We start from the raw sequence: 27136 nt of genomic DNA on the forward strand, positions 1-27136 counted from the left end.
GGGGGCACCGGGCAGGGGCCCCTTGCTCACAGTTCTGCCCAGCACTGGCCGTGAACCGACACCCTGGCTAAGGCAGCACCATCCTGGCAAAAGCGCTCCATCAACAGAGCGCTACCAGCCACCAGCTCTGGGCTGGCTCTGGAGGGTGAGGAGAGCAGAGCCTTCCATTCAGTCCTCTTCCATGCAGGCCTCCAGGTGAGCACAGTGGGAGAGATGCCCAAAGCAAGGATGTCCCAGGACAGGGTGGCCCAGAGCGGGGAGGAGCAAGGCAGGGAAGGCTCGGCACCATCCTCGGGTCTAGGCCAAGGCTTGCAAGAAGACTGCAGGCTGGGGGGCCAGCCAGGAGGAGGAGGCCCCTGCGATATCCAGGCAAGAGGAGAGAGGACTATAAGGACAGAGAGGAAACCGGAGGCATAATGGAGGGGGTGGGACTGGTTGGCCACAGGTGACAGCCTGTCTCACCTCCTCTCCAGGCTCACAGACATGGCCAATGACTTGGGGAGAACAATGTTTAAACAGGCCCCCCCAAGGCTGTGGGCTACATACTAGGCACTCAGTGAAAGCACTGCCCTGAGCCATGGATGACTTGGGGTGACTTGGGGTGACCTGGGGTGACCTGGGTCTTGGCTGCAGGCCCAGTGGTGGCCATGTGCTCTGGGCAGGGAGGCACCGGATGGAGGCTGAGCTGGGGATTGAACCTGCAACCTGGGTATGCGCTCTGACCGGGAATCAAACCAGTGACCTTTCGGTGCATGGGATGACTCTCAACCAACGGAGCCACCCCGGCCAGGGCTGGGCACAGGCCTTTTTGAAGGGCCTTCGGGTGATTCCCACGTGGAGCCCTGCTGGCATACAGTATTCAGTGATATGCAAACAGGGGCTCCTCTCCCAGGGCTGTAGGCCTACTCGTCTCTGAGAAATTGTTAATTTTGTGTTTTCGTTTTGATGACAATCCACATTGTAACCCAGGAAACAGACAAAGCTTTCTCTCTCCTGCGGTCCTTTGCCGCAAGACTCTTGTTTCCTGGGTCGATGTGCAATGAAGGGAGGCTCATGACAGGGTCCCCGGGGTGGTGAGAACTTTTAGCAAGGGCGGCACCCACGTGTTCACTCAGGCCCCAGGCCCGGGGAACCTGGGAGCGGCATCTGGGACTGACACTGGACGCCATGCCCAGGGTCCCAGGCTTTGAGAGCAGAGAGTGGGCTCTGGGACCTGGAGGAGCAAATATGGAGAAGAGGGAGGGATGGTGGAGGACTGAGCCTGGCGGGGCGGGAGGCAGGCCTGGGAGGGAGACCTCGGGGACAGGTTCCTCGGGGCAGATGGAGAGGCAGCCGCCTCCCTGGCAGGGGGAACCGCGGGTGCAGGTGCTCAGAAGAGGGAAAAGCAAGTTCATTCCAGAACAGCGAGTCCTTCTTCCATGGATGTGACTGTACAGAGGGGGGGTGGCGGCGATGAAGCCGGCAGGGGCCACGTGGTGGCCTGATGAGTCACCTCAGGCTGTCATAATGAAGTGCCACCGGCTGGATGACTCAACCAACGACTGGATGACTCAAGCAATAAAATGCATTCTCTCACAGCTCTGGGGGCTGGAAGTCCGAGCCCGGGCTCCCGGGCTCCGCAGGCCTGGCTCCGGGGATCTCTGGGAAGAGCTGGCCACGCCTCGGCTGGGAGAAGCATCGCAGCTCCTTCCTTCACGTCCACACGGTGTTCTCCCTGCGCGCCTGTCACTGGTCCAAATTTCCCCTTTTGTAAGGACACCAGCCAGCCGGACCTGACTCCTCTTTCCTGTGTGGAGACCCTATCTCCAAACAGGGTCCTGTTCTCAGATCCTGGGAGTTAGGACTCGCAACATATCTTTTGGGGGGGACCATAATCCAACCCCTAACAGTGGCCAACTTGCTATTCCTGGTTTAGGAGCTTGGACGCCACCTCAATTTTACCTGATACCCCACGTTATTCTCTTTAGAAAAAGCCCAAATGACATAGCCTGGGGCAGGCCCTCTTCATGGGCTGTCTTCCTTTGTAGTTGCGTATTGATTTGTAGGCACTCGGTGTCTGTGCCCCATGGACCATCGGCCGCATGAGGACAGGGAGGGAGGATGCTCTGCTCACTGTTGTAAGAACATCCCTCAAGGCTGGAAGAGCGCCCCGCACGTTGTAGCCACATAAAAACAGACGTAAGTGCCTGGCCAGTGCAGCTCAGTGGTTGAGCTCATCCCATGCACCAGGAGGTCACAGGTTTGATTCTCAGTCAGGACATATGCCTGGGATGGTGGGCTCGATCCCCAGTAGAGAGTGTGCAGGAGGCAGCTGATCGATGTTTCTCTGTCTCTACATCTCTCTCTCTCTGTCTCTCTCTCTCCCTCTCTTTCTTTCTCCCTTCCTCTCTCTGAAATCAATAAAAACATAATTTTTTAAAAAACAGACATGCATGAATGAACAAACACGTGAGACATGCACCTGAGGGCATAGGGAGCACCACAGGATTAAGCTGGGAAGCAGCTGCGGGGAGGGTGACCTGAAGGGGGAGGGGCAGGCACCTAGAGAGAGGTGATGGCAGCTTCGCAAGGGCAAGGCGAGGACAAGGACAGGGGACTGGAGGGCACACATAAAAGAGGTGCTGAAGCAGAGGAATACACAGACTTTCAACAGGCCCAGGGTGTAGGGGGAGGACCCAAGCCACCCCCCCCCCCCCCGCCCTAGGCAGCTGCTATGCCAGCTGGCAGGGCTCCCCCAGGCCCTGACCCTGCTGCCACCAGCCAACAGGTGGCAGTGAACGACTTTTCCCACAGGTGCTGGCCTTCCCCTTCTTCCCAGGGCAGACAGCTGGCGGAATCTCAGAACCTCAGGTCCCCAGAAAGGAGAGGGGAGCTGAGCTGGCCCTGCCATGGCAGGCAGATGGGAGACAGCCTGGGGCCCCCCTGGCCTGCTTTAGGCCACCCTGCCAGAGAGACCAGGGGGCAGCTTGGGGCAGGGGCAATGTTCCCAAATCAGTGGTCTAGATTCTACCCATTTCACAGGTCATCCACGGAGACCTACAAAAGGAGAGGAGAGCAGCATAGTAGGAGGTGGGGCCCTACGACCAATGCCTGCTCTTCTGATTGCCTTAAAGGAAGCCCTTTAACCTTTCAGGACCTCGGTGGTCTTGGCTGTAGAGTGGGACTAAACAGGTGCTCTCTTTCTTGAGCATTGACAGCTCTAAGAGCTACGATTGGATCACTGCCATTTCCTCCCAGGACACCACTTGACCTAGGCCACCCAACCCCTTTCCAACGCTCAGCCCTCAACACCTGTCCTCGGGGTTACACTCCCCAGATGTGTTTGCTCAGCTTATTCTCATTACCTTGGATTTTGTCACCTCTTGGGTGATTTCTTCTCCTCGGGAAGGGGGTTTCGGATGGTGTGCTTACTCGGGTGACTGTTGCTTGAGTAGAAAAGGGAGGTCTTTTCTCTAGGTTTCAGTTTCCAAAATGTCTTGTAGGAGCCCAGATTTGAAAAGGACCTTAAAAGTAGATCCTCTAATCGACCCTCACCTGATTCTTGGCTTCTGTCCGCCTCTGCTCATCGTAATGTTACCCAGGCGAGACGGGGAGCGAACCCCACTGAGAAACTCTTGTTTCCTAATGACTCTAATAACCTTTGGAAAGTTTTTCCTTACAGTGAATAAACCTGCCTCGGTGAGTCCCTGGAGGAGAGGGGTGACCACCATCTGCCCTTGGCATGTAGAACAGGGCCTGGGGACCTGGAAAGAGCAAGGGCTGAACTAACTCCCTCCCCTTTCTCTCCAGCTCTGCCCTCTGGGGGTGGCTGTTGACCAGATGAGCAGTTCCCTGACTCCTGGACCAATCTGTGGCTGGAACCAGGAGGGCATGGTGAGGGGACCCACTGATTATTTGAAGATAACGTACTAAACCTTTGGCAAAAACTGCACCCAAACCACAGAATAGGTTGGCTGCTACCAGTGTGGGTTGCAGAACCAGAAACCCAAGAACTACACAATTCTGAGCCCGTCCCTGATGAGGACAGAAATCCTCATTATGGAGTCAGGAAAGGAAGGAACCCAAAGCCTAGCTGGTCCCCCCAGGTGGACCCCAGGTGGACCCCAGGCCTCTGAACCACATCCTCCCTCCGGGGGGAGTCCAGTGGCCAGCTGCACCTGTGAGGAGCCCCAGTGGCAACGAGATGGCCCCCTCCAAGGGCTTATCTAAGGGACAAGCTACAGAGGTGGACAGGGCTCAGCAGCAGCTGGGAGCTCTCACATCCTGGTGGCCTGAAGCCCGGAGGGAGGGCGCTGTCATAAGAACATGGAAGGCGCTGGGTCCATGGGAGGGAGCTGCAGTCCTCGGGAGAGAAGTGCAACGCGGCCCAACCCCAGATGGGAGGGAGCCTGGGTAGAAATACTCTAACCCTTCCTCCTCCCCTCTGACCTCCCTGGGGCGCCTCCCATTGGCTGAACCCAACCAGAGGGCCAAGGGCAAGGCCAAGGCCAAGGGAGGCCACAGAAGCATCCTCCCGGCCACAGGGCGGGGAGGGGAAGGCAGGAGAGGTCTGGAAGTTATCCAGCTCACCAGCCCCATGAGTCATTCGCTTCCAAGGTCCCATCCTTTCCTCCAGCAGTGCCTGCTCCAACAGTGGTCACGGCACCTGCCAGGTGCTAGGCTCTGGCCACACCGGAATGACCATACACACCGCGACCCTCCCACCAAGGCAAGGTCTAAGCAGACAGTCACAGAAATATGCTTACCAGCTGGGATCTGTCCCATGGAAGAAAGATGGGAACATGACTAGAATGTAAAGGAAGACCTGGTACCACTCTGGGCAGTGAGGAAGGCTTCTTGGCGGAGGGGGGATGCTTTGACTTAGGTCAGAAAGGAGTGGGGATGGTATGTATTGGGAAGAGGAAACAGAATATGCAAAGACCCCGGGGTGGGCACTTTCAAAAACTTCACACAAGGCCAGCCCGGCCGGTGCGCCTGGAATTCAGTGAGCAACAGAGAGAAACTCGGCCCGGCGGTGTGGCTCAGTGGTTGAGCGTCGACCTATGAACCAGGAGGTCGCGGTTCGATTCCAGGTCAGGGCACATGCCTGGGTTGCAGGCTTGGTCCCCGATCCTGCAAGAGGCAGGCCGGGCCACCTCCGCCTTCTTATCTGCAGGTCAAAGTTCAGTCCGCGCAGCTCAGAAATTCTTTGGAAACAGACTATATGTTTTCCAAACAAAGCTGTCTACTTCAACAGTGTTTGTTTCACGCTTTCTTGCTCAACAGGGTTGCCTTTGTTCTCTGTCCAGGTCCCTGGGAGGCTGCTCTCCACCCAGCCCACCCCCGGAGAAGAGGAGGCGCGTGTCCTCATACCCCGGCGCCTCCCGGGAACGGCAAACCTGCAGACGCCCATTCCTGCCAGTGCCCACAGGCACCGACACGGGCTTGGGCTCCTGTCTCCGAAGGGATTTTGAACAGGAGGCTCGATGTTCCCTGTTCTCACCCAGAAACACAATCTTTTGGCAGCTGAACCTGTAGATTCAGATTAACGGGGTCCTGTCCTGTCCCCAAAGTCTGTTTTTTTTTCTCCCTCCAATCTCACTTTATAAATAGCCCCGCTCCCCGGCTGAGCTGATTGTATGTGTTTATGATAATCTCGGCGCAAAGCACACTTATCTGTCTTCCTGTCCTTTCCTCTAAAGAGTCCAAAGGATAAAGCCTGGTTATAAAAGGCCACGGCCACCCTGGGGCTGAGTGGAGCGCAGGTGTCACACAGTAAGTCATCGCTCTGCCCGGGCAGGGCGCTTGGCGGGGTCGGGCGGCCAGAGGGCCGTGGCCCAGGGGCAGCAGCCACTGCGCCGGGAGGATCCTGCACCCGGTTCTGCAGAGGCGCTGCCCCCGCCCTGTGCGGGGAGGCCTCAGCCTCAGGGTCCCCGCCCGGAGGGACAGCCCGATGGGACGCAGGCACCGGGCTGCCCTGGGCTGCAGGCCCCCGGCCCTGTCTGGGTTGGGCGACGGTCCCCACTGTCTGGGTGTCTGTGTTCCCATCCTGTAGATGCTGCCCTCCTGGATCGTCGGCCTCCTCCTGCTGGCCACCGTCAGAGGTGAGGAGGCTGTCCCCATCCCGGGGGAAAGGGGGGTGAAGAAAGGGACCGTGCCCGGGCTGGCCTCCGGGTGGGGCAGCCAGAGGCCCCATCACCATTATCATCATAACGAATAGCCTTATCACTATTTCTTTTTTTTAAAATATATTTTATTGATTTTTTTACAGAGAGGAAGGGAGAGGGAGAGAGAGTTAGAAACATCGATGAGAGAGAAACATCAATCAGCTGCCTCCTGCGCACCCCCTACTGGGGATGTGCCCGCAACCAACGTACATGCCCTTGACCGGAATCGAACCTGGGACCCTTGAGTCTGCAGGCCAACGCTCTATCCACTGAGTCACACCGGTTAGGGCTCCTTATCACTATTTCAAGAAAAACAATTTCTACCAGTCGGGGAGTGTTGACGCTGTAGCAAACACAGGGCAACATCTTGGACACAGGTGACCCCGGGGACCCACCCGCCCTTCTCCTCCAGCAACTGGCTGTGATGGGGTGGCCGAGGCGGCCGGCTGCTGGGCAGCGGAGGTGAGGGAGGGTGCTCTCGGCAGGCTCCCAACACCCTCCGTCCCTTGCATGGACAAGTGCGTGTCTGCAGCCTATGCTACATGGACGTGTCCTACGGAAAACTGTCCTGCCGGGCCTGCGACCTGAGCGCCCCCTCCTGTCCATCCCTCCCCATCACTCCTCTCGCTGTTCCACCTCTGTCTCTCCAGCTCCAGTCTGAGCCGTTCCTCTGGCCTCCCTTCTGCTGGGCTTCCTTCCGCACCACAAGGCCTCCTTCTCTCCTCACCTCGCCCCAGCCCCCTCTTGGCCTGCCTTCCATTTGGCCACGCAGCAGGCCTGACTCCGGAGAGCAGAGCCCACAGGGTCTGGCTGCTCCTCGGTCCTTTCTGACGCCTCTTGGTCTCCTTTGCTCCTCCGCTGCCTCCTCCTGCCCTAAATGCGGGCATCCCACCGAGGTCACTCCCAGCTCCCCTCGCCCTGCTCCTGTTGGCTTCCCCTTTACCCAGCCTCTGCCCGCCTCCCTCCCAATTTCCAGGCAGCTCCCATCACGCCTCAGACTCACTTGTCCAGGCTCGGACACCTGCCCTATCCCGTCTCTCCACCCTTCCCTTCATTTCCACTGTCACTCAAAACTAGAATTCCAGTTACCTCTCAGACCCACCATCCCTGCACTGCCCCCTCCAACCCACCTCTCCCAGGCTCTCCTGCCTCTGAGCCACCCACACTGGGTTCCCTAAATCACCTTCATGGAGCGCAGGTCCCACCACACCCACCAGCACCTCCCATGCACTATCCACCTAACAGCCCGGTGCCTAACCCTGGCCTTCAAGCTCCTGCACTTACCACCTGAAGCAAGAGTTGCTTTAGTCTCCGCAGCCCTTCCTCGGGGACTGGCCCCTCTTCCTGGAAGGAAGTCAAGGCCGTCATGATTCCTTCCCTGTTAGTTGTCCTCTCGTTCAAGGCAGGGTTTGTACCTGATGTGTCTTTCTATCTCCTCGGTGCCTAGCTTTATCCCCAATTAAACTCCCCCAGTTCAAATCCTGGCTCCACCACCGGCTGTGACCTTGGGCCGCTTACTTTGTCTCTCTGTGCCTTGGTTTTCCCATCTGTAAAATGGGAGCGATTCCTTACTCCGGGGCTGCGTTGAGGCTCAGAGGGAATAATACTGGTAAAGCGCCGGTGTGGGATCTGGCACCGAGTAAACAGTTTACTCTTGCTTCCGGTGGTAAAAACTGGTAACTAGTATCAGCTTTTGAGTGAATGGCCAACATCTGGCACCATCCGTTTCGGAGCTGAGGAAGCCTCAGGGAGAAGACCCATTGAGACCTCTGGATTTGAGCATGCCGCCCCAGTGAGCACTCGGTGGAAATGCTGGTGCTGTCGCCTAGAGGAGGGACCCTCAGGTGGAGACGTGGTTATTTGGATCGTCGGTTGCATGTGTTGAGCCCGTACTATATCCAGAATGATGCAAGAATCAGTCCTCCCTGGCCTTAAGCAATGTACCTTTTCTAAGAACAACAGGGAAAACCTGACATGGCAGAGAGTAATTGGGGGGACAATGTGCGCAGGGGATGACATGAGACACGGGGATTGGACCGCACCCACGACCGGCTGCGGTGTGGGTGTAGCCGGCGGCAGGCTCCATCCCGCAGCCTCTCTGCGCTGCAGGATCGCAGATGCTATCACACCTGCTGCCGGCGACGGCACGGAAAGGGCCGTCATGGCTTTCCTGGAAGAGGTGGTTTTAGGGCAGAAGGTTCCCAGCAAACCTCAGCCAGTCCCCCTCCGGCCTGATGATAAGGGATAGAACAGCATGAAACGAGCGGTATCCGTGCCCCCTGGCCTCCCTCCGAACCAGAATCGCCGAGGGAGGGGCTGGGGATGGGTACAGGCGGTTCCTGTCTCCGTGGCACTTGGGGAGCACGGACAGCAGGCGGAGCCCAGCACTGGCCTCGGCGGCCCTGGCTGCACCCTGAAACGCCTCGTGGGGGGCGGCGGCGAGGCGGTTGCTCCTTTTCGGAGCCTCACGGTGTCCGTTGCGGCTCTTTCCGCCCCAGGAAAGGAGATCTGCTATCAACCCTTCGGCTGCTTCCCCGATGACAAGCCCTGGGCGGGGATCTTCCAGCGGCCCGTGAAGCTCTTCCCCTGGGCCCCCAAGGACATCGACACCCAGTTTCTCCTCTACACAAATGAGAACCCCAACAACTTCCAAGTGAGAGCGGGCATGACGGGGCTGCGGGGGGCGGGGTGGTGGTGGATGGGGGCGCCTGCATGGCACCTGCACGCAGGTGTCTGAGGAAAAGGCAGGGCCGTGGAGCGGTCCGGGCGATGCCCCCTCACCACGGGCAGCCGCCCTAGCTCTGAGGATCGGGAACCCCTGATGAGGTCTATGGATGCCCGGCCCAGAGACGCCCACATTCCACACACTGTGCACAGGACTTCCCGGCACTGAGCCCCGATCCTGGGAGGAAGGGCGTAGGAGCAGCATTTATGGAGAGATCCGGGCCTGGTGTGGCCTTCTTCTTCCTGCACTGGGCCGGGGAGGAGCGGAGCCCCTCGGGGAATGAGGGGGGGGGGGGTGTAAGTCCTTCCTGATGAGCCAGAAGACAGGTGTGGGAGAGGGGACTTGTTGTTGTTGTTAACCTCACCAGAGGATGTTTTTTCCATTGACTTTTAGAGAGTAGGAGGGAGGGATGAAAGGGGAGAGAGAGAGAGAGAGAGAGAGAGAGAGAGAGAGAGAGAGAGAAACATTGATACATTGATGTGAGAGAGACACACTGATTGGTTGCCTCCCATATGAGCCCCAACTGGGGCTCAGGCTCAAACCTGCAACCCAGGTGCCAGCCTTTGACAGGGAATCAAACCCGTGACCCTTCGGTGCATGGGCCAAATGCTCTAACCATTGAGCAACCCTGGCCAGGGTGAGAGGCGCCATTTAACCTCCAAAGCAAAAAGGACCCTGGGAGTGATGTCCAGTCCCCAGAAGGCCTGCTGGGTGGAGGCTGGACAGGCTCCTTCCAGGTAGTGACCAGGAAGAAGGTGCTCAGGGCTCAGCTGCTCACAGCTCCACCCCTGGCAGTTTGGAGAGCCGGTGGCTGGCCATCGACCCCTGAGGTCAGCTGCTGTGGGATTCTAGGTGACAAACTCCCCCCTGAGAGCCCCCAGCTGGGAGCCCGCTTGGACGTGGTGGCTGGGCTGTTTGTATCTTCTGATCCTTCTTCAGGCGTGGTGCCCAGGGGCTGGTGAAGGAGCCCCTGGCCTGTAGGAGTCGGTTCTTAAGCGCTACAAGCTTGAGGTGCCCTTCAGGCTCCACGGAGCCGCCTCTCCCCTCATTTTGGTGCTTCTGGCCTGGGGCCCTTCCCCGTTTCTGTCCCAGGGACCTCTTCTGCCATCTGGGGACGCCGAGGGGCCCCTTCTCAGGATGATGTGTTTAAATGCATGAAATGAAATACATTGGATTACAAGGGAAGCCAATTATATTGAGAAAACAGTTAGCAGAACACTTGAAAAGATAAATATATGTCACAGTCATAGATGTGCTGCTTTATTATTATCTCACTACATAACCAGATCCATGGGTTGGTCTAACAACTACGGTCACTTGAAATAGTAATGAGAATAACTGAGTTTTAAGACATCCGTGACCACTGCCCTGTGACATGGAAATACCTGTGACTCCCATTGGTGACAGAGGGTTGTTACGATGAGGGTGGCTTGTTGCCCAATTTCACAACTAAGAGAAATGCTAGAAAGTCCATGAACGTGGACCTTCCGAATCCTGTCCTCAAACCCCAGGGCAGGAACTCCTGTTCTAGCCCAACCCAACTTCCTGGGAGCTGGTCCCGTGACCCAGGCTTCCTGGAACTGGCTCTCCCGGGTCCATGGCTTGGAAAGGCCAACGTCCCAATTCACCTTTCCCACTTTAACCAGCGCATCTCCTCCACGGACCTGGCCACCGTGGAGGCTTCCAACTTCCAACTGGACCGCAAGACGCGCTTCATCATCCACGGCTTCATAGACAAGGGGGAGGAGAGCTGGCTGACCGACATGTGCCAGGTAGGGCCCCGCCCCGGCCACTCCCCGCTGAGACCAGCACCGGGCACCCAGCTTCAGACACTTTCCCCGTCACTGCCCCCGAGACTGGGAACGGAGACAGTCCAGAGACAGATGCTCCTTCCTAAAAACTCTCAGGAAACCCTGGGTTCTCCGGAGCGCCCACTGTCAAGTTCTCCCGACCCACCGACCTCTAGCCAGCCATCTCTTCTGGAGACCAAAGAGACCCAGAGCCCAATCAAAACGCCCCACAAGAGGAGGCATCAGCAAATTACCTGGCATTTGTCTCGGGTGGTTTATATAAAGCCCCCGTGTGACATTAGGAACCAGCGTAAACGTTGCCGCTAAAACCCTGCTGTCCCACTGAGCTCTCTGTGACGGCGCAAAGGCCCCATGGCGTCACTGTCCCAACCGGGAGCCACTGCTCCCGGCGCTCACCCAGCACCTGAAATGTGGCCAGTGTGACCGAAGACTTGACTTTTAAATTGTATAAACTTCAATTAATTGTTAATAGCCACCTGGGGCCAGTGGCCACAGTATGGGATGGCGCAGTTCTGAAGTTATCATCAATATTAGTAATGAATTATTCTTCATCACGTCCATTTTCTGAGCACTTCCTCGGAGCCTGACTCGGTGATCATTATTTCCCTGTCTTTGTCCCACTTGACCCCCTGCCCCCCAGCAACGTTGTGAGGGAGGTAGAGTTATTGTCCCCATTTTATAGATGAGGAAATGGAGGCAGGAAAAGTTCAACACTTGCCCAGAGTTGAATCCAGAGGTGGGAATGCAAAACCAGGTCTCCTGTCTCTAAAATACCGCAACCTGTGTCTACAGATTTAGTCGTTAGGAGGTGCCCACAGGCATGGCTTTCAGCTTAGTCTGCACTGGGGGAGACCTCGAGGGTCTCCCCAAGGGTGGTCTGCTCCTCTTGAGGTTTGGGCGTTCACACGGGCCCCCAAGTCCCAGAAGGAGGCCATGTGAACGTGGAGCAGGGAGAGTCAGGGGGACGTGTCCATCGCGATGCCCTGGCCTCCAGGCACCTCCTCCCTGCCTCACCCCCGGGGTAGTCCAGGCCATCCTCAAATGAGCACTGGATATGCAGGGGCCCTTTCTGACATTTATTTGGTCCCAGCACCAGCCTGTGCTTGGGCAGTACACTGTGGCCACACCACATCATATAAAAGACGCACGTGTCCGGAGCATTGTATCCTACCTCCATCTAAACGTCATCTTGTCCGTTAATACCTTCTATCTCCCACCTACGCATTGTTGGGAACATAACAGCTGCCCTCCCGTGGCTTCAGCTACCTAGTACCAGTGTCAGCAGACTTCCTGTAAAGGGCCGGGCAGCAAATAGTTTAGCATTTGCAGGTCATATGGTTTCAACTCAACTCTGTTGTCGCTCCAAAGCAGAGAGAGAATATGTAAACAAATGGGTGTCCCAATAAAACTTTATTTTTTATTTTATTTTATTTTATTTTTAATATATATTTTTTATTGACTTCAGAGAGGAAGGGAGAGAGAGATAGAAAGATCAATGATGAGAATCATTGATCAGCTGCCTCCTGGATGCCCCCTACTGGGGATTGAGCCTGCAACCCGGGCATGTGCCCTTGACTGGAATCGAACCTGGGGCCTTTCAGTCTGCAGGCCGACGCTCTATCCACCAAGCCAAACCAACTAGGGCCCAATAAAACTTTATTTATATGAGCAGGTGGATTTGGCCCTCCCATAACAGTTTGCTAAGCCCTGATGTAGTAAGCGATTTTTTTTTTTCCTGGCTGTGCCAATAACCACCTGGGAGATCTTCGGCCAGTCACTCCATTCCAGGCCTCAGTGTTCACATCTGTCGAATGGGGATCAGGTACCCAGTTCCTGGTGAAGTGGTGAGGATTAGGACAAGTGGGAGGAATATTAAAACGCTGACACCAACTAGATGCTTGATGGCTGTGAATTCCTCTCTCTGGAGTGTGCGGCCTGTGCCTGTTAATACATTGGTTTCTCCCCCTTGTTTTTTCTCCCCCAGAAAATGTTTAAGGTGGAGAAGGTGAACTGCATCTGCGTGGACTGGAGGCGTGGGGCCAGGACAGATTACACCCAAGCCGTCCACAACATTCGAGTCGTGGGAGCCGAGATAGCTTTCTTAATCCAAGGGCTGTCGGTAAATCCTGCCTGGGCCACATCCTGTGGGGAGGGGCCGAGGGGGGACAGGCAGACACGGGGCCCCCCAGAGGCAGCCTGGGGACTGGTGCGCAGGGGCTGGGCCCGAAGCCTGGACACACAGAGGGGAGTTTCCTAAAATGAAACTGCAGCCTTCTCCCTCCTGGAGTCCTGAAGATCCCTCGTGGTGCCTGGGGCAAACCAACCACTTTGGGCCTCGGTTTCCCCTTTTGAAATAAGCCATCCTTGGAGGCTGTTCTGGGAATTCTCAGCCCAGAAGATGAGACTTCTTTCTCAGAAAGGGGAAAGCCCCTTACCGCCTTCTGGAAGGTCTATTCCTGAGCACCCTAGACCTGGGCCCGTTACCCACGCTCTGGAAGGCCGGTCCAAGCCCTGCGGGAGGGGAGGGAGGCCGCGGTGGGCGTGGATGGAGCAGGCAGTGCCCGGCCAGGCTCCCCAGGCGGAGCTGCAGTTGACACAGGCGCCGCTGGTCCGCACTGTTGGCCCGGGACTGGGGCCACGGGACTCGGAGACTGCGGTGGCCCAGGGTCGGGTCACGCTGTCCTAGGTGGTCCCGGAGCCCGGTCGTTCCTCCCGAGACCTGTCCCCATCCCCTTCCCCGAACCAGGGCGTCCCCACCGGGGCCTGGGGGAACTGATGCGCCATCCTTCCGCAGACCGAGATGGGCTACAGCTTGGAGAACGTGCACCTCATCGGCCACAGCCTGGGCTCGCACGCAGCCGGAGAGGCGGGCAGGAGGCTGGGGGGCCGCGTGGGCAGGATCACAGGTGAGGGGTGCGGGGGTGGGGTGGGGTGAGAGGGGCGCGCCTGCAGGGCGATGGACGCACTTCCCATGGCCAAGGGCGCCCCTACTGGTTGTCCGGGGGCACTGATTTTAGGCACTGCCAGACTTAGATTTAAAAAATAATTGCCCATACATTTTCACGTGAATGACAAAAATATATATATATAGGATTGTAAATAAAAACACGTTTATTAAAAAAGAAAAATGTGACTAGCACATTCAACTCATGACCTCAGGATTATTATTGCTAGAGTAGGGCAGATTTTTGAACGGTGAAATGATTTTTTAAAAAAATATTTTATTGATTTTTCACAGAGAGGAAGGGAGAGGGATAGAGTCAGAAACATCGATGAGAGAGAAACATCGATCAGCTGCCTCCTGCACACCCCCCACCGGGCATGTGCCCGCATCCAAGGCACATGCCCTTGACCGGAATCGAACCCGGGACCTTCTAGTCTGCAGGCCGACGCTCTATCCACTGAGCCAAACCAGTTTCGGCTATATGATTTTTTAATACGAATTCATCAGTTCCACAAATGTTAATTGTCGCTGCTGTGCCAGCTACAGGCAGAACATGAAAGTAGCTGAGACCTGTCACAGGATTCACTCAGTAGATAATAATAAGAATGAATGAATGAATGAATGAATGAATGAATGAATCACTAGGCAAAATGAAGGCACACTATACAGAGACACAGACACGGCTGAATCACGTTTGTATGTAACTGTGCAAACAGTTTAATGGCTGTCTCCTTTGCCCAGGGCTGTGTGCTAGGCATGGGGGGAAGGATCCAGGGATTCGTAGATTATGTTTATGGAGAATTTTTCAGATTGCAAAGTTCTTTCTCTTGTATCTTTGTGGGGGGTTTTCACAATAGCCCTGTAAGGTAGGTTGCTGTTATTCCCACTTTCCGGATGAGGAAACCGAGGCTCAGGGAAGACACGCGTTTGACCTCAAGCAGAACCTGGGCTGGAATATAGGTCACTGGGTCCTGTGAGCCATGCTCCTCCCACCCGCTGCTTCTCTTGAAGATGAGCTGGCACAGCCCCTGCTTCAGGCGGAGAGCCGCATGGGTTTGTGGGTCCCGGGTTGGGACCTGCTTTGTCACTGTGCACCTCCCCCTTTCAGGACTGGATCCGGCAGAACCATGCTTCCAGGGCACGCCTGAGGAGGTGAGGCTGGACCCGTCCGACGCCATGTTTGTGGATGTGATTCACACGGATGCCTCGCCCATAGTCCCTTACCTAGGTGAGTTCCTCCTGGTGACCAGGGCGTCACTGGTAAGAGTAGGTCCAGGGGTGGTAGTCAGAATGGTTAACTACAGTAATAGCTTGGATGCCAACCAGTCAAGTGGGTGCCAGCTGCAAACAGCCAGCCCAGTGCCCGTGGTATCAGCCTGTGGCCCCGGGCAGGTCAGACAAACACTGGTGTAGCCTATGGAAGGCTGTTGCTCAGTCCTCAAACCCCGTGACCTTCCCTAAGCTCCACTATCCATTTGTGCACTGGGTGTGGGGGGTGGGGGGGAAGCCCCCTCAGCCCAGCCTGCGCCTTCTCGCAGTCCAGGACCCCTTGGGGGTCCTTAGCGCTGCCACTGCACTCGCCAGCTGTGAGCCCAGCTTCTGGCTGAGCCACGCTCACCCTGTGAGAGCGCACTGACCACTAGGGGCAGCTCCTGCATTGAGCGTCTGCCCCCTGGTGGTCAGTGCTTGTCATAGCCACTGGTCATTCGGCTGTTCAGTTGATTTGCATATTAGGGTTTTATTATATGGGATGCTTGACCTATACTTGCAAAATGCAAACTTAATGTTTGAATATTTTGCTCACTTCTTTTGCGGGAACTTTGGTTATAGTTTGTGTTGTTGGAAACCAAATATATCCCTTTATTTAATTCTCCTAAAATCAAATGGGTGAATTGTTGTTCTTAGTTTAAATAAATTACAATTTTAAATAATTAAAATTATGTCAAAAATTAATATTACATAATATTACATAAATTCACTGTTCTTTTTTCAATATTTTCTTATGTAAACCCTCATGAAGCATGCCAACAAAGGGTATGTTTTTAATAATAGTGATGGTTACCATGGGCTGCATTGGACAATTTGTACATACTCGCTCGGTAACCACCCTAAAAAGTGGGCATTATTATTACTGTTTCATAGCTGAGGATACTGAGGTTTGAAAAGCTTTAGTAGTTGCCCGAGATCATGGAGTGTGTAAATAGGACCAGGATGTGATCACGGGTCTGTGTGCTTAAAAAGCCAAAGCGTCCAGCCATTATGCTGGGCTCTCAATACAACGAAATCTCAATATAACCTTATCACATAAAAGTCAAAATTTCAAAATGAATAAAGGAATGGAAATTACACAGTGCTGATAGTGTCTATGATGCATAACGGTATCAGGGTATATTAGTATTGTTCACAGCCTCCCCAGGACAGACAGACAGACAGACACACATTCAAATACACATGTAGGCATGCTCACTGCCTCTGCTCTCTCCTCCTTCCTTGTCTTGCTAAGGGCTCATCTCTGAGAGCGTTCTGCAAAGCCGGGCGGGGTGGCTGTGCTGAGGGGACAGTTTGCCAAGAAGACTCTCACTCTGGTCGGAAGGAGTCGGACGCTCTCTGGGACCATGACCTTGCCTTGGGACCACTTACCTCCCTGCTCACCACTGCTTCCCATGTTTCAGGTTTTGGAATGAGCCAGAAGGTGGGCCATCTGGATTTCTACCCAAATGGAGGAAAGCAAATGCCCGGATGTCAGAAAAATATCCTTTCATCCATCGTTGATATAAATGGACTCTGGGAAGGTACGTACATTAGCAAAGCAAGACGGCAGTGCTGTCCTGGGGGAGAAGGCAGGATGCGTGGCCGGGCCCGGGTAGTACTGAATTTTGCCTCCACTTACGGCGTGCTCATTCTGTCCCAGGCATTGTCACAACGCCATGAGAGAGTTACTCTGATTATCCCCATTTCACAGATGAAGAAACTGGATCTGAAAAGTTATAAAACTTGCCCAAGGCCACCTTTTGTTAAAGTTCAATTTCTGGCTGCAAAGTCCCAACCTCATACCAGCCTGTGTCGTCTCCCCCACATCAGGATGCTGAGGCATGAGCTGGCCGGGCACATTGGCAAATACCAGTTCTAGCTTTGCCCCCATCACCACCCCCACCCCCACCCCCATCCTACTTTCACTGCTTGCTCCTTGAAGGGCATGCACAAAGATTTGGAGGGCTTTGACTTTCTTGCCGTTTGCTGTCGGCAGGTGCTAGGTCTGGAAAGGGACTGAGCTGGAAAAAGGACCAAGTGGGGACATGCTCTGTGGGTTTGGGGAGTGCATGCATGGAGTGGGAGGCCTGGAGGTCTAGGGGCGATGAGGCTTGTGTGTGTCAATGCCAGAAATGTCCAAACCTGTAGAGAATTTTTATGAGTTTATTGGAGCCAAACTGACGACAATTGCTGGGAAGCAAAATCTCAACGGACTGAGAAAATGCTCTGGAGAACAGCAGTTTTACAGCTTATTTTATACATTAGGATAAAAAGAGGAGACAGAAGGGGTTCCATGAAATCCACGGGTGGTAGATTGGGGAGGGGGAAGGAAGTCAAACGGGAAATCTCTGGAATTGGATAAAAAGTAAAACAGAGAGGCACATTCTTTTACATTGGTGGGTACAGGATGGTTAATGATTGACATTTAGAGCACATAGAGGTGGTATTTGGGGAATAAGGTCACAGTGAGGGGTTCCGGGGTCTGGTGCTCTTGAAGGGGGGTGCCCTGAGGGACCTGGAAAAGATTACTCTGATATTCAAAAAGGTGCATTTTCTTAGATGCAAAAAGAAAACAGTTTCAATGAAGGTAAAGATTCTTTGTCACCCTGGCTGATGGCTCAGTTGGTTGGAGCTTTGTCCTATATACCAGAAAGGTTTTGGGTTTGATTTCTGGTCAGGGCGCATATGGGCAGCAACTGAGTGGTATTTCTCTCTCACCTCAATGTTTCTCTTTCTCCCTTCCTCTCTCTCTCTCTCTCTAAAATCAATAAACATATCCTCGGTGAGGATTTAAAAATAAAAAAAAAGATTAACCTTTGTCAAGGAAGTACAGGCCTGGGACAGGACTACCCTCCAGGACCCGCGTTTAATTAGGAATCTTTATGTTCAGCCCACCCCGCGTGGGTGCTTTTGGCCTCTGAGTTTGTAAGGCCACCATGCAGGCCTCCCCTGAGGTTGGCAGGTTTAGTATGTGGCCCCTTTTTGGTCTGTATGAGGTCTGCGTTTACGTGAGAGACAAGCTCATTCCCCCCACGATTAGGTGACTGAAAGCACCACCTCCGTCACCTGCCCTTGTCCGGCCTCTGCTCTTCTCCTGTGGCCTCTCCCTGGAGACCGGGCTTTGTCTCCCCCCTGCACATGGAGGCTTTGAGTCTGCGATCATTTCATTTTAGTGTTTATTTGTCTCAGCTGTGAGTTTGCCGGGCATCCCAGACACCCCGGTACCCTGCTCAGGGCCTGGCCCATGTGCTCAGTACAGCCCACTCCACTGAGCATTTAATATTCCATGTGCTTAATGTGAACGAATAGAGTCGATAAAGCAGTAGCCAACATCCACCGTCAGCCAATGGAGCCTTTGAGCTCTCTGCCCAGCACCAGGTAACTCCAGGGAAGACCCGGCTGAAGGAATGAGGCCGCCCCTCCCAGAAGCGACCAGCAGGGCCCACATAATAGCCAGGAGCCCAGCTTTAATTAAAGAGGCAATTCAGAGTGAACATGCCCACAGGAGTGCGCGTCTATTGTGTGGGCTCCCAGTCACCGGGCGCGGGGCTGGAGGAACAGTGAAGTCCACTTGCCCCTCTATTATGGGTCCCTGGGCAGCGATTCTGGAAGAAAGAAACAATGAAGGTGGAAGCAGGTTGTGTTGTCTGGTAATGACTGTTGGTGCCAGGCACCACCCGGCCTGGCTGGAGTCGCTGGGCCCTGGGGCAGGCAGGGCTAATCCACCAGCACAAAGAGGACCCGTCTGTTCTCCATGGTGATGGATAAAGCCCCCAGATCCACCGGAAGTGGTCCCCAGGTATGTCTGGGGTCACTGTGCATCACACCATGGAGGTTTTGTACCAAAGAGCTGGAGAAATGAAAACACACACACACACACACACACACACACACACACACACACACACAAAACAATTTTGCAAATAGGAGGCCTTGGGTTAAAGCAAAGGTGGTAGAGAAAATGCAGTGACACAGTGGCCTAGAGCCAAGGGGACTTTGGTCTCCACTGCTCTTACCTTGCACTTTCGAAGGGCAAAGGGCGAAGGGCAAGGAAGAGGAATTTCTCAGCCCGGGGCCATGGGCACAGAAAAGCTGCATTCCTGGGACAGGCCCGCAGGTATGGTCCCTGGTTCTCAAACAGGGGCCCTCCGGCCCAACACCACCCACAGCAGCCAGTGGTCGGGGGTCGGCCTTCACAGGGACCAGTTTTTAAGAGGGAATGTACTGCTGTCATGTAAGCATGAAACATTGTCATGTCAAAGTCAAGATGCAGGTTTCTCGTGAAAAACCAGAAGACCAAGCCATCTGGGCCTTAACATTCAACAACTGGCTGACTGTGTAAGATTCCTTTTGAAAGCTATTGCCTCTCTCTCTCCCTCTTCCCCCCACCCCTTCTCTCTCTCTCTTCTTTCTGTATGTATTTTTCTCACTCTCCCCAAGGCCCCCAGCCCTCATCCTTCACTTCTGTCAGACGCCTGGCCCCTGGAGGATTGGACACACGTCCTTGTTAGAACTCGTCCCTCCCCAGCACATGCCCAGCCCCTAGTAGGCCCTGCTCAGCACATGGGCACAGTGCGGGCAGAGGAAAGCCAAACACCATTACTAAAGGAGCCCCCAGATACCACCTCTATGTGCTGTAAATGTTGATCATGAACTATTTCCTGCTTGCCCCAAAGTATGTCAAAGTCAATGACAGGAACTTTGGTGACCGAGGCATTCGGGAATGCCGACACCCCTCTGTGAAATGAGGAGGTGACCCCTTATTCAGATCAGAACGGTTCAAGCTTCAAAAGTGAGAGTCTCCTATGGGCTCCCGCAGCTTTTGCTTCCTTAGGAACCCGGGACTTTGTGGCCTGCAATCACCTGAGAAGCTACAAGTATTACTCCAGCAGCATCCTCAACCCCGACGGCTTCCTGGGCTACCCGTGTGCCTCCTACGATGAGTTTGAGCAGGTGGGTCTCACCAGGGGCCTGGGGAGGGTGGGGTGGCTCTGTTGTTGTTGGTTCTGTCCCTGTGGCTTGGAACAGCACAGAGATGTAACTCCACAACTAGTAAGAGGCGGTAGTGGTAATGCTGAGCCTCACGGAGCCTTCTTCCTCCGGGGATCGGGGTGGGCAGGCGGCGGATGGCACAGACCTGACCCAGCTGGGCCTTGCCTAGATCCCCAACTTTTCATTCTGAAAAATTCTCAAAGGATGCCTGAACGACATGGGTGAGATGGATGCATGTGTGCTTTAATCAATGGATGGAGGGTAGATTGTGTGCTTTAATCAATGGATGGAGGGTAGATGGATAGACGAATAGAAAGATGGTTAGGTGGATGAGTGGATGGATGAGGGATGGATGGATGGATGGATGGGAAGGTGAATTGATCAATTGAATGAGTGAGTGAGTCAAAGGCCTACCACTCACAGACAAATTGTTGTTTTTATACAGAAGAGCTGTTTCCCGTGTCCAGTCGGAGGATGCCCCAAAATGGGGCACTATGCTGACCAGTTCCAGGGGAAGACCAGCGCCGTGGGACAGACGTTTTTCCTGAACACAGGAGAGAGCGGCAACTTCACTCGTAAGTTTCCATCTTACCCATTTAAAAGCTGCAACTGATTTTAAAGGGTGTATCAACCTTGTCAGTTAGGACCCTTGGTAGCAATGGGTAGAGACTCAACACCAGCGAGCTTAAATAATAATGGGAGGACGGTAGAATGGCATTTGTCTTGCCTCACACGTTCACCCCTTTAACCAATAATCCTGACCAGTGGAGTGGGTTGACCGTGAATGGCCCAGGCTGGTCACATGTCCACCCAACCCTGTGGCAGGAAGGACGGATCCATTAACAGAAGAAGGCAAGATGGGGCAAAGGCACCCCCGTGATTACCCACCACACTAGTCCCCCTGTTTACACACACATGAGCATGCTGTGTTTTTGGTGTTATTTTGCCCAGATTCTCACTTAAAAGGAAGATAGTAAAAGCACCAAGATTTGTTTGTTATGATTAATATTACATGATGGTTGAACAGAAGAGCATTTATTTTCCAAGGGAGTTTTACATTTAAAAACATTTATGCAGCACTTCACAGAACACTGTTTACACACAGTATTTCATGTAATACTCACGACACTTAGCATAAACGATAACAGTTGGGAGTATCTATAAAGTCTTACAAGCATATTCCTTTAAGTCAGAACGCACCTTAGGAAAACGCTTGCATGTGTGCGGGAGAAGGTATTCAAGGATGTTCACGCAGCATTGACTTTAATACCAAAAGAACGTGGGGAGAAACCTAGATTCCACCACTGGTTAAACAACCAAATCCTGTATGTAACCATTCAAGGAAGGATCTAGAAAACCTCTAAGGCATATTAAGTTAAAAGGCAAATAGCAAAACATCACGTAATATATCACGTTCCAGTCAGGGTCTCTGCTGAAGACAGAGCTCATTCAAGTGGTTCAAATGAGGAGACCTCTTTGGAGGGCCCGCTTTTGGAGGTGTGGACAGGGTTGAAAGAACAAACCAGGGATGCTGAGGTGCCCAGAATCTAGTGGCTGCGGGGCTTCAGGTATGGAGTGAAGCGAGCTACTGCCAGACACCTGGTACTAGAGCAAGGAGGCTGCAGGGGAGCAAGCACCTCCATCTCCCTCCTCCTGCCACTGGCCTCCCGTGCAAGCCTCTGATGGGCTGAACCCAATGAAAAGCCAGCGGCAAGGATCCCTGGTGAGGCCGACCTTATAAAGCACAGGACAGGACAGGGAAGGGCGTGGGGATGGATGGAGAGAATAGAGAATAAACAGTGCATATTATTTATGGAAGGGGAAAAAGCCTCATTATTTATTTATTTCTATAGGTTTTTAAAAATTGATTTCAGAGGGAGAGAGAGATATAAACATCAATGATAAGAGAGAATCGTTGATCTGCTGCCTCATGCACCCCCCGCCCCGCTACAGGAGATGGAGCTTGAAACCCGGCCATGTGCTCTGACCAGGAATCGAACCGTGACCTCCTGGTTCTTAGGTCTATGCTCAGCTACTGAGCCACACCAGCCGGGCAAAATGCTATTTTTATACGTTCATATGTGTGTGTGTAAATGCCCATAGAAAGCTCTAGCTCAGGGTATCCCAATCTCAGCTCTATTCAAATCCGGGACTGGATTATTTGTTACTGGGGGGCTGTCCTGTGCATTGCAGTATGTTTAGCAAATCCGTGGCCTCTACCAGTGAGATGTCAGTAGTCCTGCACCCACCCACCCCATCCCCCGGGTGTGACGATCAAGAACATCTCCAGACAATGCCAACTGTCCCTGGGAAGCAAGTCACCCCGCTGGGCTTGGTTAAGTCTACAGACCAAACTGGGAAGACCTGAGACGGAGGGCAGGTAGACAGAGCGCTGAGAAAGGGTTTATTCATTTTTTAAATTTTATCTGTGTTGTTTTTCCACTGAGAATATGTGCATGGCATGGGAAAATAATAAAAATAAAGAAGGGAACAGTACGTGATTTATCCAAATGTTGGAGCCCAGATGTCTCCCTCTCCCGTGGCCTCCCTGGTGTAGTCAGTGGTGTGCACCTGGGTACCCGGGTAGAGTAACCAGCCACCCTCCATCCCTCGGAACACATACCTGGCTGGGTTGGCAAGAGATTGTGCTGAGCTGTAATATTTACTTTCCCTGCCCGCCGAGTCCCTCACCCCCACCTAGCATCAGAATTCCTGGGACCCCCAACTGCATTGAAGGAAACCATTAGTTACATTCACCCTTACCTCCCATTCATGGGGGATTCAGAGCTTGGAACAAGAATGCTCCCATGGGTTATTTATTTTTTTTCCCCAACAAGATGAGTCCATTGAGCTGATTGTATTTTTTCTTTGCACAGGTTGGAGATACAGGGTATCAGTCACACTGGCTGGAAAAAAGAAAGTGAGTGGGTACATCAGGATTGCTTTGTATGGAAGTAATGGAAACTCAAAGCAATATGAAATTTTCAAGTAAGTTTGATAGTAAAGCCAAATGACCCTACTTTCCCTAATAGGTTATTAATAAAAGATTGGGTATAAACTTCTACATACATCTAGCCATACAGAACCTGTGAATCGTAGAATGTCAGAGCCGAAGCAAGTCTCTCAGCACCTAATGAAATCACCCCATAGGAGAGGGAGGCCCAGAGAGGAAGCACTTGCGATTTTAAAGGCTGACTCCTGGATTGCCAATCACTGCTTCCTTCCTGCTTAAGTTGTGGGGTTGTTGTTGTTGTTTTTAAATTTATTTTTTTCAGAGAAAGGAAAGGAGAGGATGAGAGAGAAAGAAACATTAATGATGAGAGAGAATCATTGATCAGCTGCCTCCTGCACACCCCCTACTGAGGATTGAACCCACAACCTGGGCATGTGCCCTGACCAGGAATTGAACTGGGACCTTCTGGTTCATGAGTCCACACTCTACCACTGAGCCACACCAGCCAGGCCCTGCTTAAGTTTTGTGAATATCATGTTCTCCTTAGACAAGGCACATTTATATGGCAACTGCTTCCCATCCCACACACACACTCCATCCCCCACTCGTGCTGTGCTCCATGTGAAGCCTGAAGCTAGCTTCCTGTTGCTATGGTAGCCTCAGCACCTCGCTTGTGCGGGTACAGGAGGCGCTTGGTAAGAATGTGTTGGATAACTGTGTGGTAAAATTAGATTCTGTTTGTGCACTAAGTTTGCATAATAATTTTCAGGTTAACGTTCTTTGACTACTTCTTATGCTACATATGAGATGCCCACAAATGACCCCGGCTGAAGCACATGGGTCTTTAAACAAAGATAACAAGTCCTGCAGTGAAATTAGAGAGTCAATATGCCGCCCCAAGTAGTTGCCTTCCCTCTAGGTCCCAGTGAAGACAGTGGAAATCTGGAGTCCAGGATTACTGTAAAGGTGTGTTCTTCACAGATGCGTCTGTGTTTTAGTCCCTGGATGTGTATGGGGGCATTCAAGGGAATTGCAGAGAGCCAACAGCAGCAGCCATTGTTTGGAGGAACAGCAGGGTGCTGTCACCCTGGGTATTCATCTACCCAGCGGATAGAACACTTTATGTCTATGTTTGCAGAGGATCCCTCAAACCAGAGGCAAATCATGTGCGTGACATTGATGTGGACATCAACGTTGGAAAAGTCCAGAAGGTTAAGTTCCTCTGGAACAACCATGTGATAAACCTCTTCACGTACAAGCTGGGGGCTTCGAGAATCACAGTGCAGAGTGGTGAAGATGGGACTGAGTGAGTATCCTTTATCCCACCGGAGTCTTGTTTCTATATTCCCTTATCCGTCTACCTCTACGAACATACACGCATGCACTCCATCACCCACCCGTCCACCCACATAGCCTGCTACCCACCCATTCCTTCATCCCTTTCTGTCCATCCACTTAACCACTTACCTATCCACTTATCCATGCAGCCATTCATCTACCCAACGATTCCTCTCAACTCTGCATCTTTCCATCTATCCATCTGATTTCCTTTGGAAAATCAACCATCATTTCCCTTAAGCCAAATTCAACTTGGCCGGAGCAAGGCATCAATTGTAAGGCATAGGTTTGAGATACAGGCCAATAAGAGACTCTATTTTATCTCAAACAATAAGGAAAGCGCCTGGGCAGCAGCTGTAGGAAATCTCAGGGTTTATTTCATACAAATTGTTTTGTTTGGAGACTGTGGCCTGAGAGGCATACAGACTGTGTTAGGATCTAGCTCACAGTGGAAGCTCTTCTCTTGCTGAGAGGATAGAATCTGACTTGGTGAGAGTAGGGAGAGAACATAACAGTGTTTAAAATGTGGCAAGAAAAAAAAGGCTACCGTAAAAGAGGATGATAAAAAATAACATGTCAGCGTCTGAAGGAAACTTGGAGATCACCTTTCACCTGCTCTCATGTTAAGATGAGAAGAGTGAGGTTTACAGAGTCACATAACGTGTCTAAGGCCACCGAGGAAAGCTAGAGGGAAGAATATTGGCAAACTATTTTCAAAAACACCTACGAAGGCCTTGCTCAGCTGCATGACTTAGCTGTGCTGACAGTGACTGGTCATAGTCCCGATTCCTGGGCGTGGTGCTGGAAGGGTCAGAGGTCACTGCGGCTGTGCCAGTGAGCAGAGCTTGAGCCCGAGGCACGCCCAGGGCTTGAAACCCAGTCCTCGGACCTCCAATCCAGCCCTTGTTCCACTGTGCCCGCCCAGCTCACACAGCCGGCCGTGGAGCTGAGGGTCGGTGAGGCCTGGCTGGGGGATGCCTTGTCGAACTGTCTGGGTTTCACAGCGTTTAGGTGGAGGTGAGGGTAGGTTTTGTTTTCACGTACGGTACAGCTCACCCACTATACATCCCAAGCACCAACATCTCTCCCCATATAAGGGCTTCCTTGCCACGGAGCCACATTGTGAAGCTGAGCCCTGAGAAAGGCTCGCTTGGCCAACCATGCCCTTTTAGCCAAAGGGTCCCACAGGAAAAGGAGGAGGCCAGGCGTCCTGCAGCTCATGGCTGGGTTGTTGCCCCCACTGGGCAGGCTTCACCCTCTTCAGGAGTGACATCCCTCCATGATCTTTTTTTTCCCCTCAACATCTCTATCGAGATATCATTGTCATAGCCTGTGTTCACCCACTTAAAGTATATACTTCAGTGATTTTTAGTCCATTTGCAGAGTTGTGTAATCATTTCTAAAGTCAATTTTAGAACATTGCATCACCCTTCCCCCAAAAAACCCACACCTATCAGCCATCATCCCATAACCTCCCGTCCCTTTTCTCCAGCCCTGGGCAACCTGTTTTCTATTTCGATAGATTTTCCTATTCTGGACATTTCATATAAATGGAGTCATGCAATATATATATATATAGTCCCTTGTGACTGGCTTTTTTTCACGTAGCATAATGTGTTCAAGGTTCATCCATGTTGTAGCATGTATCAGTACTTTATTCCTTTTTACTGCCAAATAATATTCTGTTATATGGATATACCACATTTTATTTATCCATTTAGCAGTTGATGGACATCAGGGATGTTTCCACGTTGGGGCTGTTATGAATAATGCTGCTGTGAACATTTATGTACGAGTTTTTGTGTGCACATATGTTTTCATTTCTCTTGGGCACATACCTAGGAGCGGAATTGCTAGGTTATGTGGTCACTCCTATGTTTAACCTTTAGAAGAACTGCCAGACTGTTTTCCAAAGTGGCTGCCACATTTTCCATTCCCAGCAGCAATGTATGGAGAACCCCCCAGGTTCTTAACTCTAGGGAAAGTTCCCTCTGGGCAGGCGGGGGCACCCCTATCCCCTAAATGCATTGCCAGGCCCACCCACAGCTTCAGGCTCACTGGAGACCCTCTTGGTTTTGAAAATCCGCCGTCTGACACAGCTGATTCGCTTTCAGCTTGTTAAAAGGCCGCAGGGGGAGAGGGCGTTCTTTAAGTGGTTTTGCTTAGTAAGAATCACCTGGACTCTGCGTGGTGTAGCCGAGCCTTTCAGTCAGAAGGGTCTGAATTCCAGGGTTTGGCTAGATGGATGCACACACATTTCCTCACGCTGAACGTGTTCTCTCCGCAGGTATCATTTTTGCAGTGACGACACCGTGAAAGAAGACCGGTTGCTGTCCCTTCACCCTTGTTAAAAATGTGGTGCTCTCTTGTCTCTTTGTGGTAATAAATTTTTAATGCCCTCGGGTTGACATCAAGGTGTGAGTTTGACATCCTCCGGGTTCTGGGGTCATATTTTGGAAATGACTTTTAAGACTAGAGCCAAGGCCCCTGCCAGTGTGCTAAGTGGTTAGAGCACCAAAGGGTCTCGGGTTCGATTCCTGGTCAAGGGCACATACAAGGGTTGCAGGTTTCATCCCTGGCCCCAGTTGGGGAGCTTAGGAGAGGCAACCACTCAATGTGTCTCTCTCACATGGATGTTTTTTTTTCTCTCTCTCTCTCCTTCCCTCTCTCCCTTCCACTCTCTCTAAAAATCAATGGGAAAAAATGTCCTCGGATGAGGATTAACAACAACAACAAAATGCTGGAGCCAAGTTGGCTGCAGGTCATGTCTGAAACCTCCCACCCGCGGTCCTTTGCCACCATCTTTTTCAGGGCACCTGTGTGGCCTGTTCTAACGTAGACCACGAAGTTCTGTCCTATTTGAAAAGCTCATCATTACTTCCACGTGTTGCCTGCCCAGCTCTTAACATCCTAGGGCAGTGGTCGGCAAACTCATGAGTCAACAGAGCCAAACATCAACAGTACAACGACTGAAAT

At 52.7% G+C, this 27136-nt stretch overlaps 1 protein-coding gene across 2 annotated transcripts; it reads left to right on the top strand.

Moving 5' to 3' along the window:
* The first annotated feature begins 5670 nt into the window (after nt 1–5670).
* LOC307112365 (pancreatic lipase-related protein 2-like) lies at nt 5671–26574 on the top strand. 2 transcript variants are annotated; one of them, XM_079792989.1, is made up of 13 exons: nt 5671–5754; nt 6035–6083; nt 8645–8799; nt 10518–10643; nt 12667–12801; nt 13477–13588; nt 14735–14854; nt 16299–16418; nt 19697–19830; nt 20315–20444; nt 22746–22857; nt 23961–24128; nt 26448–26574. In XM_079792989.1, the coding sequence occupies exons 2-13, from the start codon at nt 6035–6037 to the stop codon at nt 26509–26511; spliced, it is 1425 nt and encodes a 474-aa protein (XP_079649115.1). In that variant the 5' UTR covers nt 5671–5754; the 3' UTR covers nt 26512–26574. The 2 variants fall into 2 exon arrangements, with proteins under 2 accessions (XP_079649115.1, XP_079649116.1); XM_079792990.1 differs by having other exon boundaries at nt 19712–19830.
* Nucleotides 26575–27136: the final 562 nt, after the last annotated feature.

Source organism: Cnephaeus nilssonii (genome assembly GCF_951640355.1).
Source record: "Cnephaeus nilssonii genome assembly, chromosome: 16".
Taxonomy (NCBI): Eukaryota; Metazoa; Chordata; class Mammalia; order Chiroptera; family Vespertilionidae; genus Cnephaeus; species Cnephaeus nilssonii.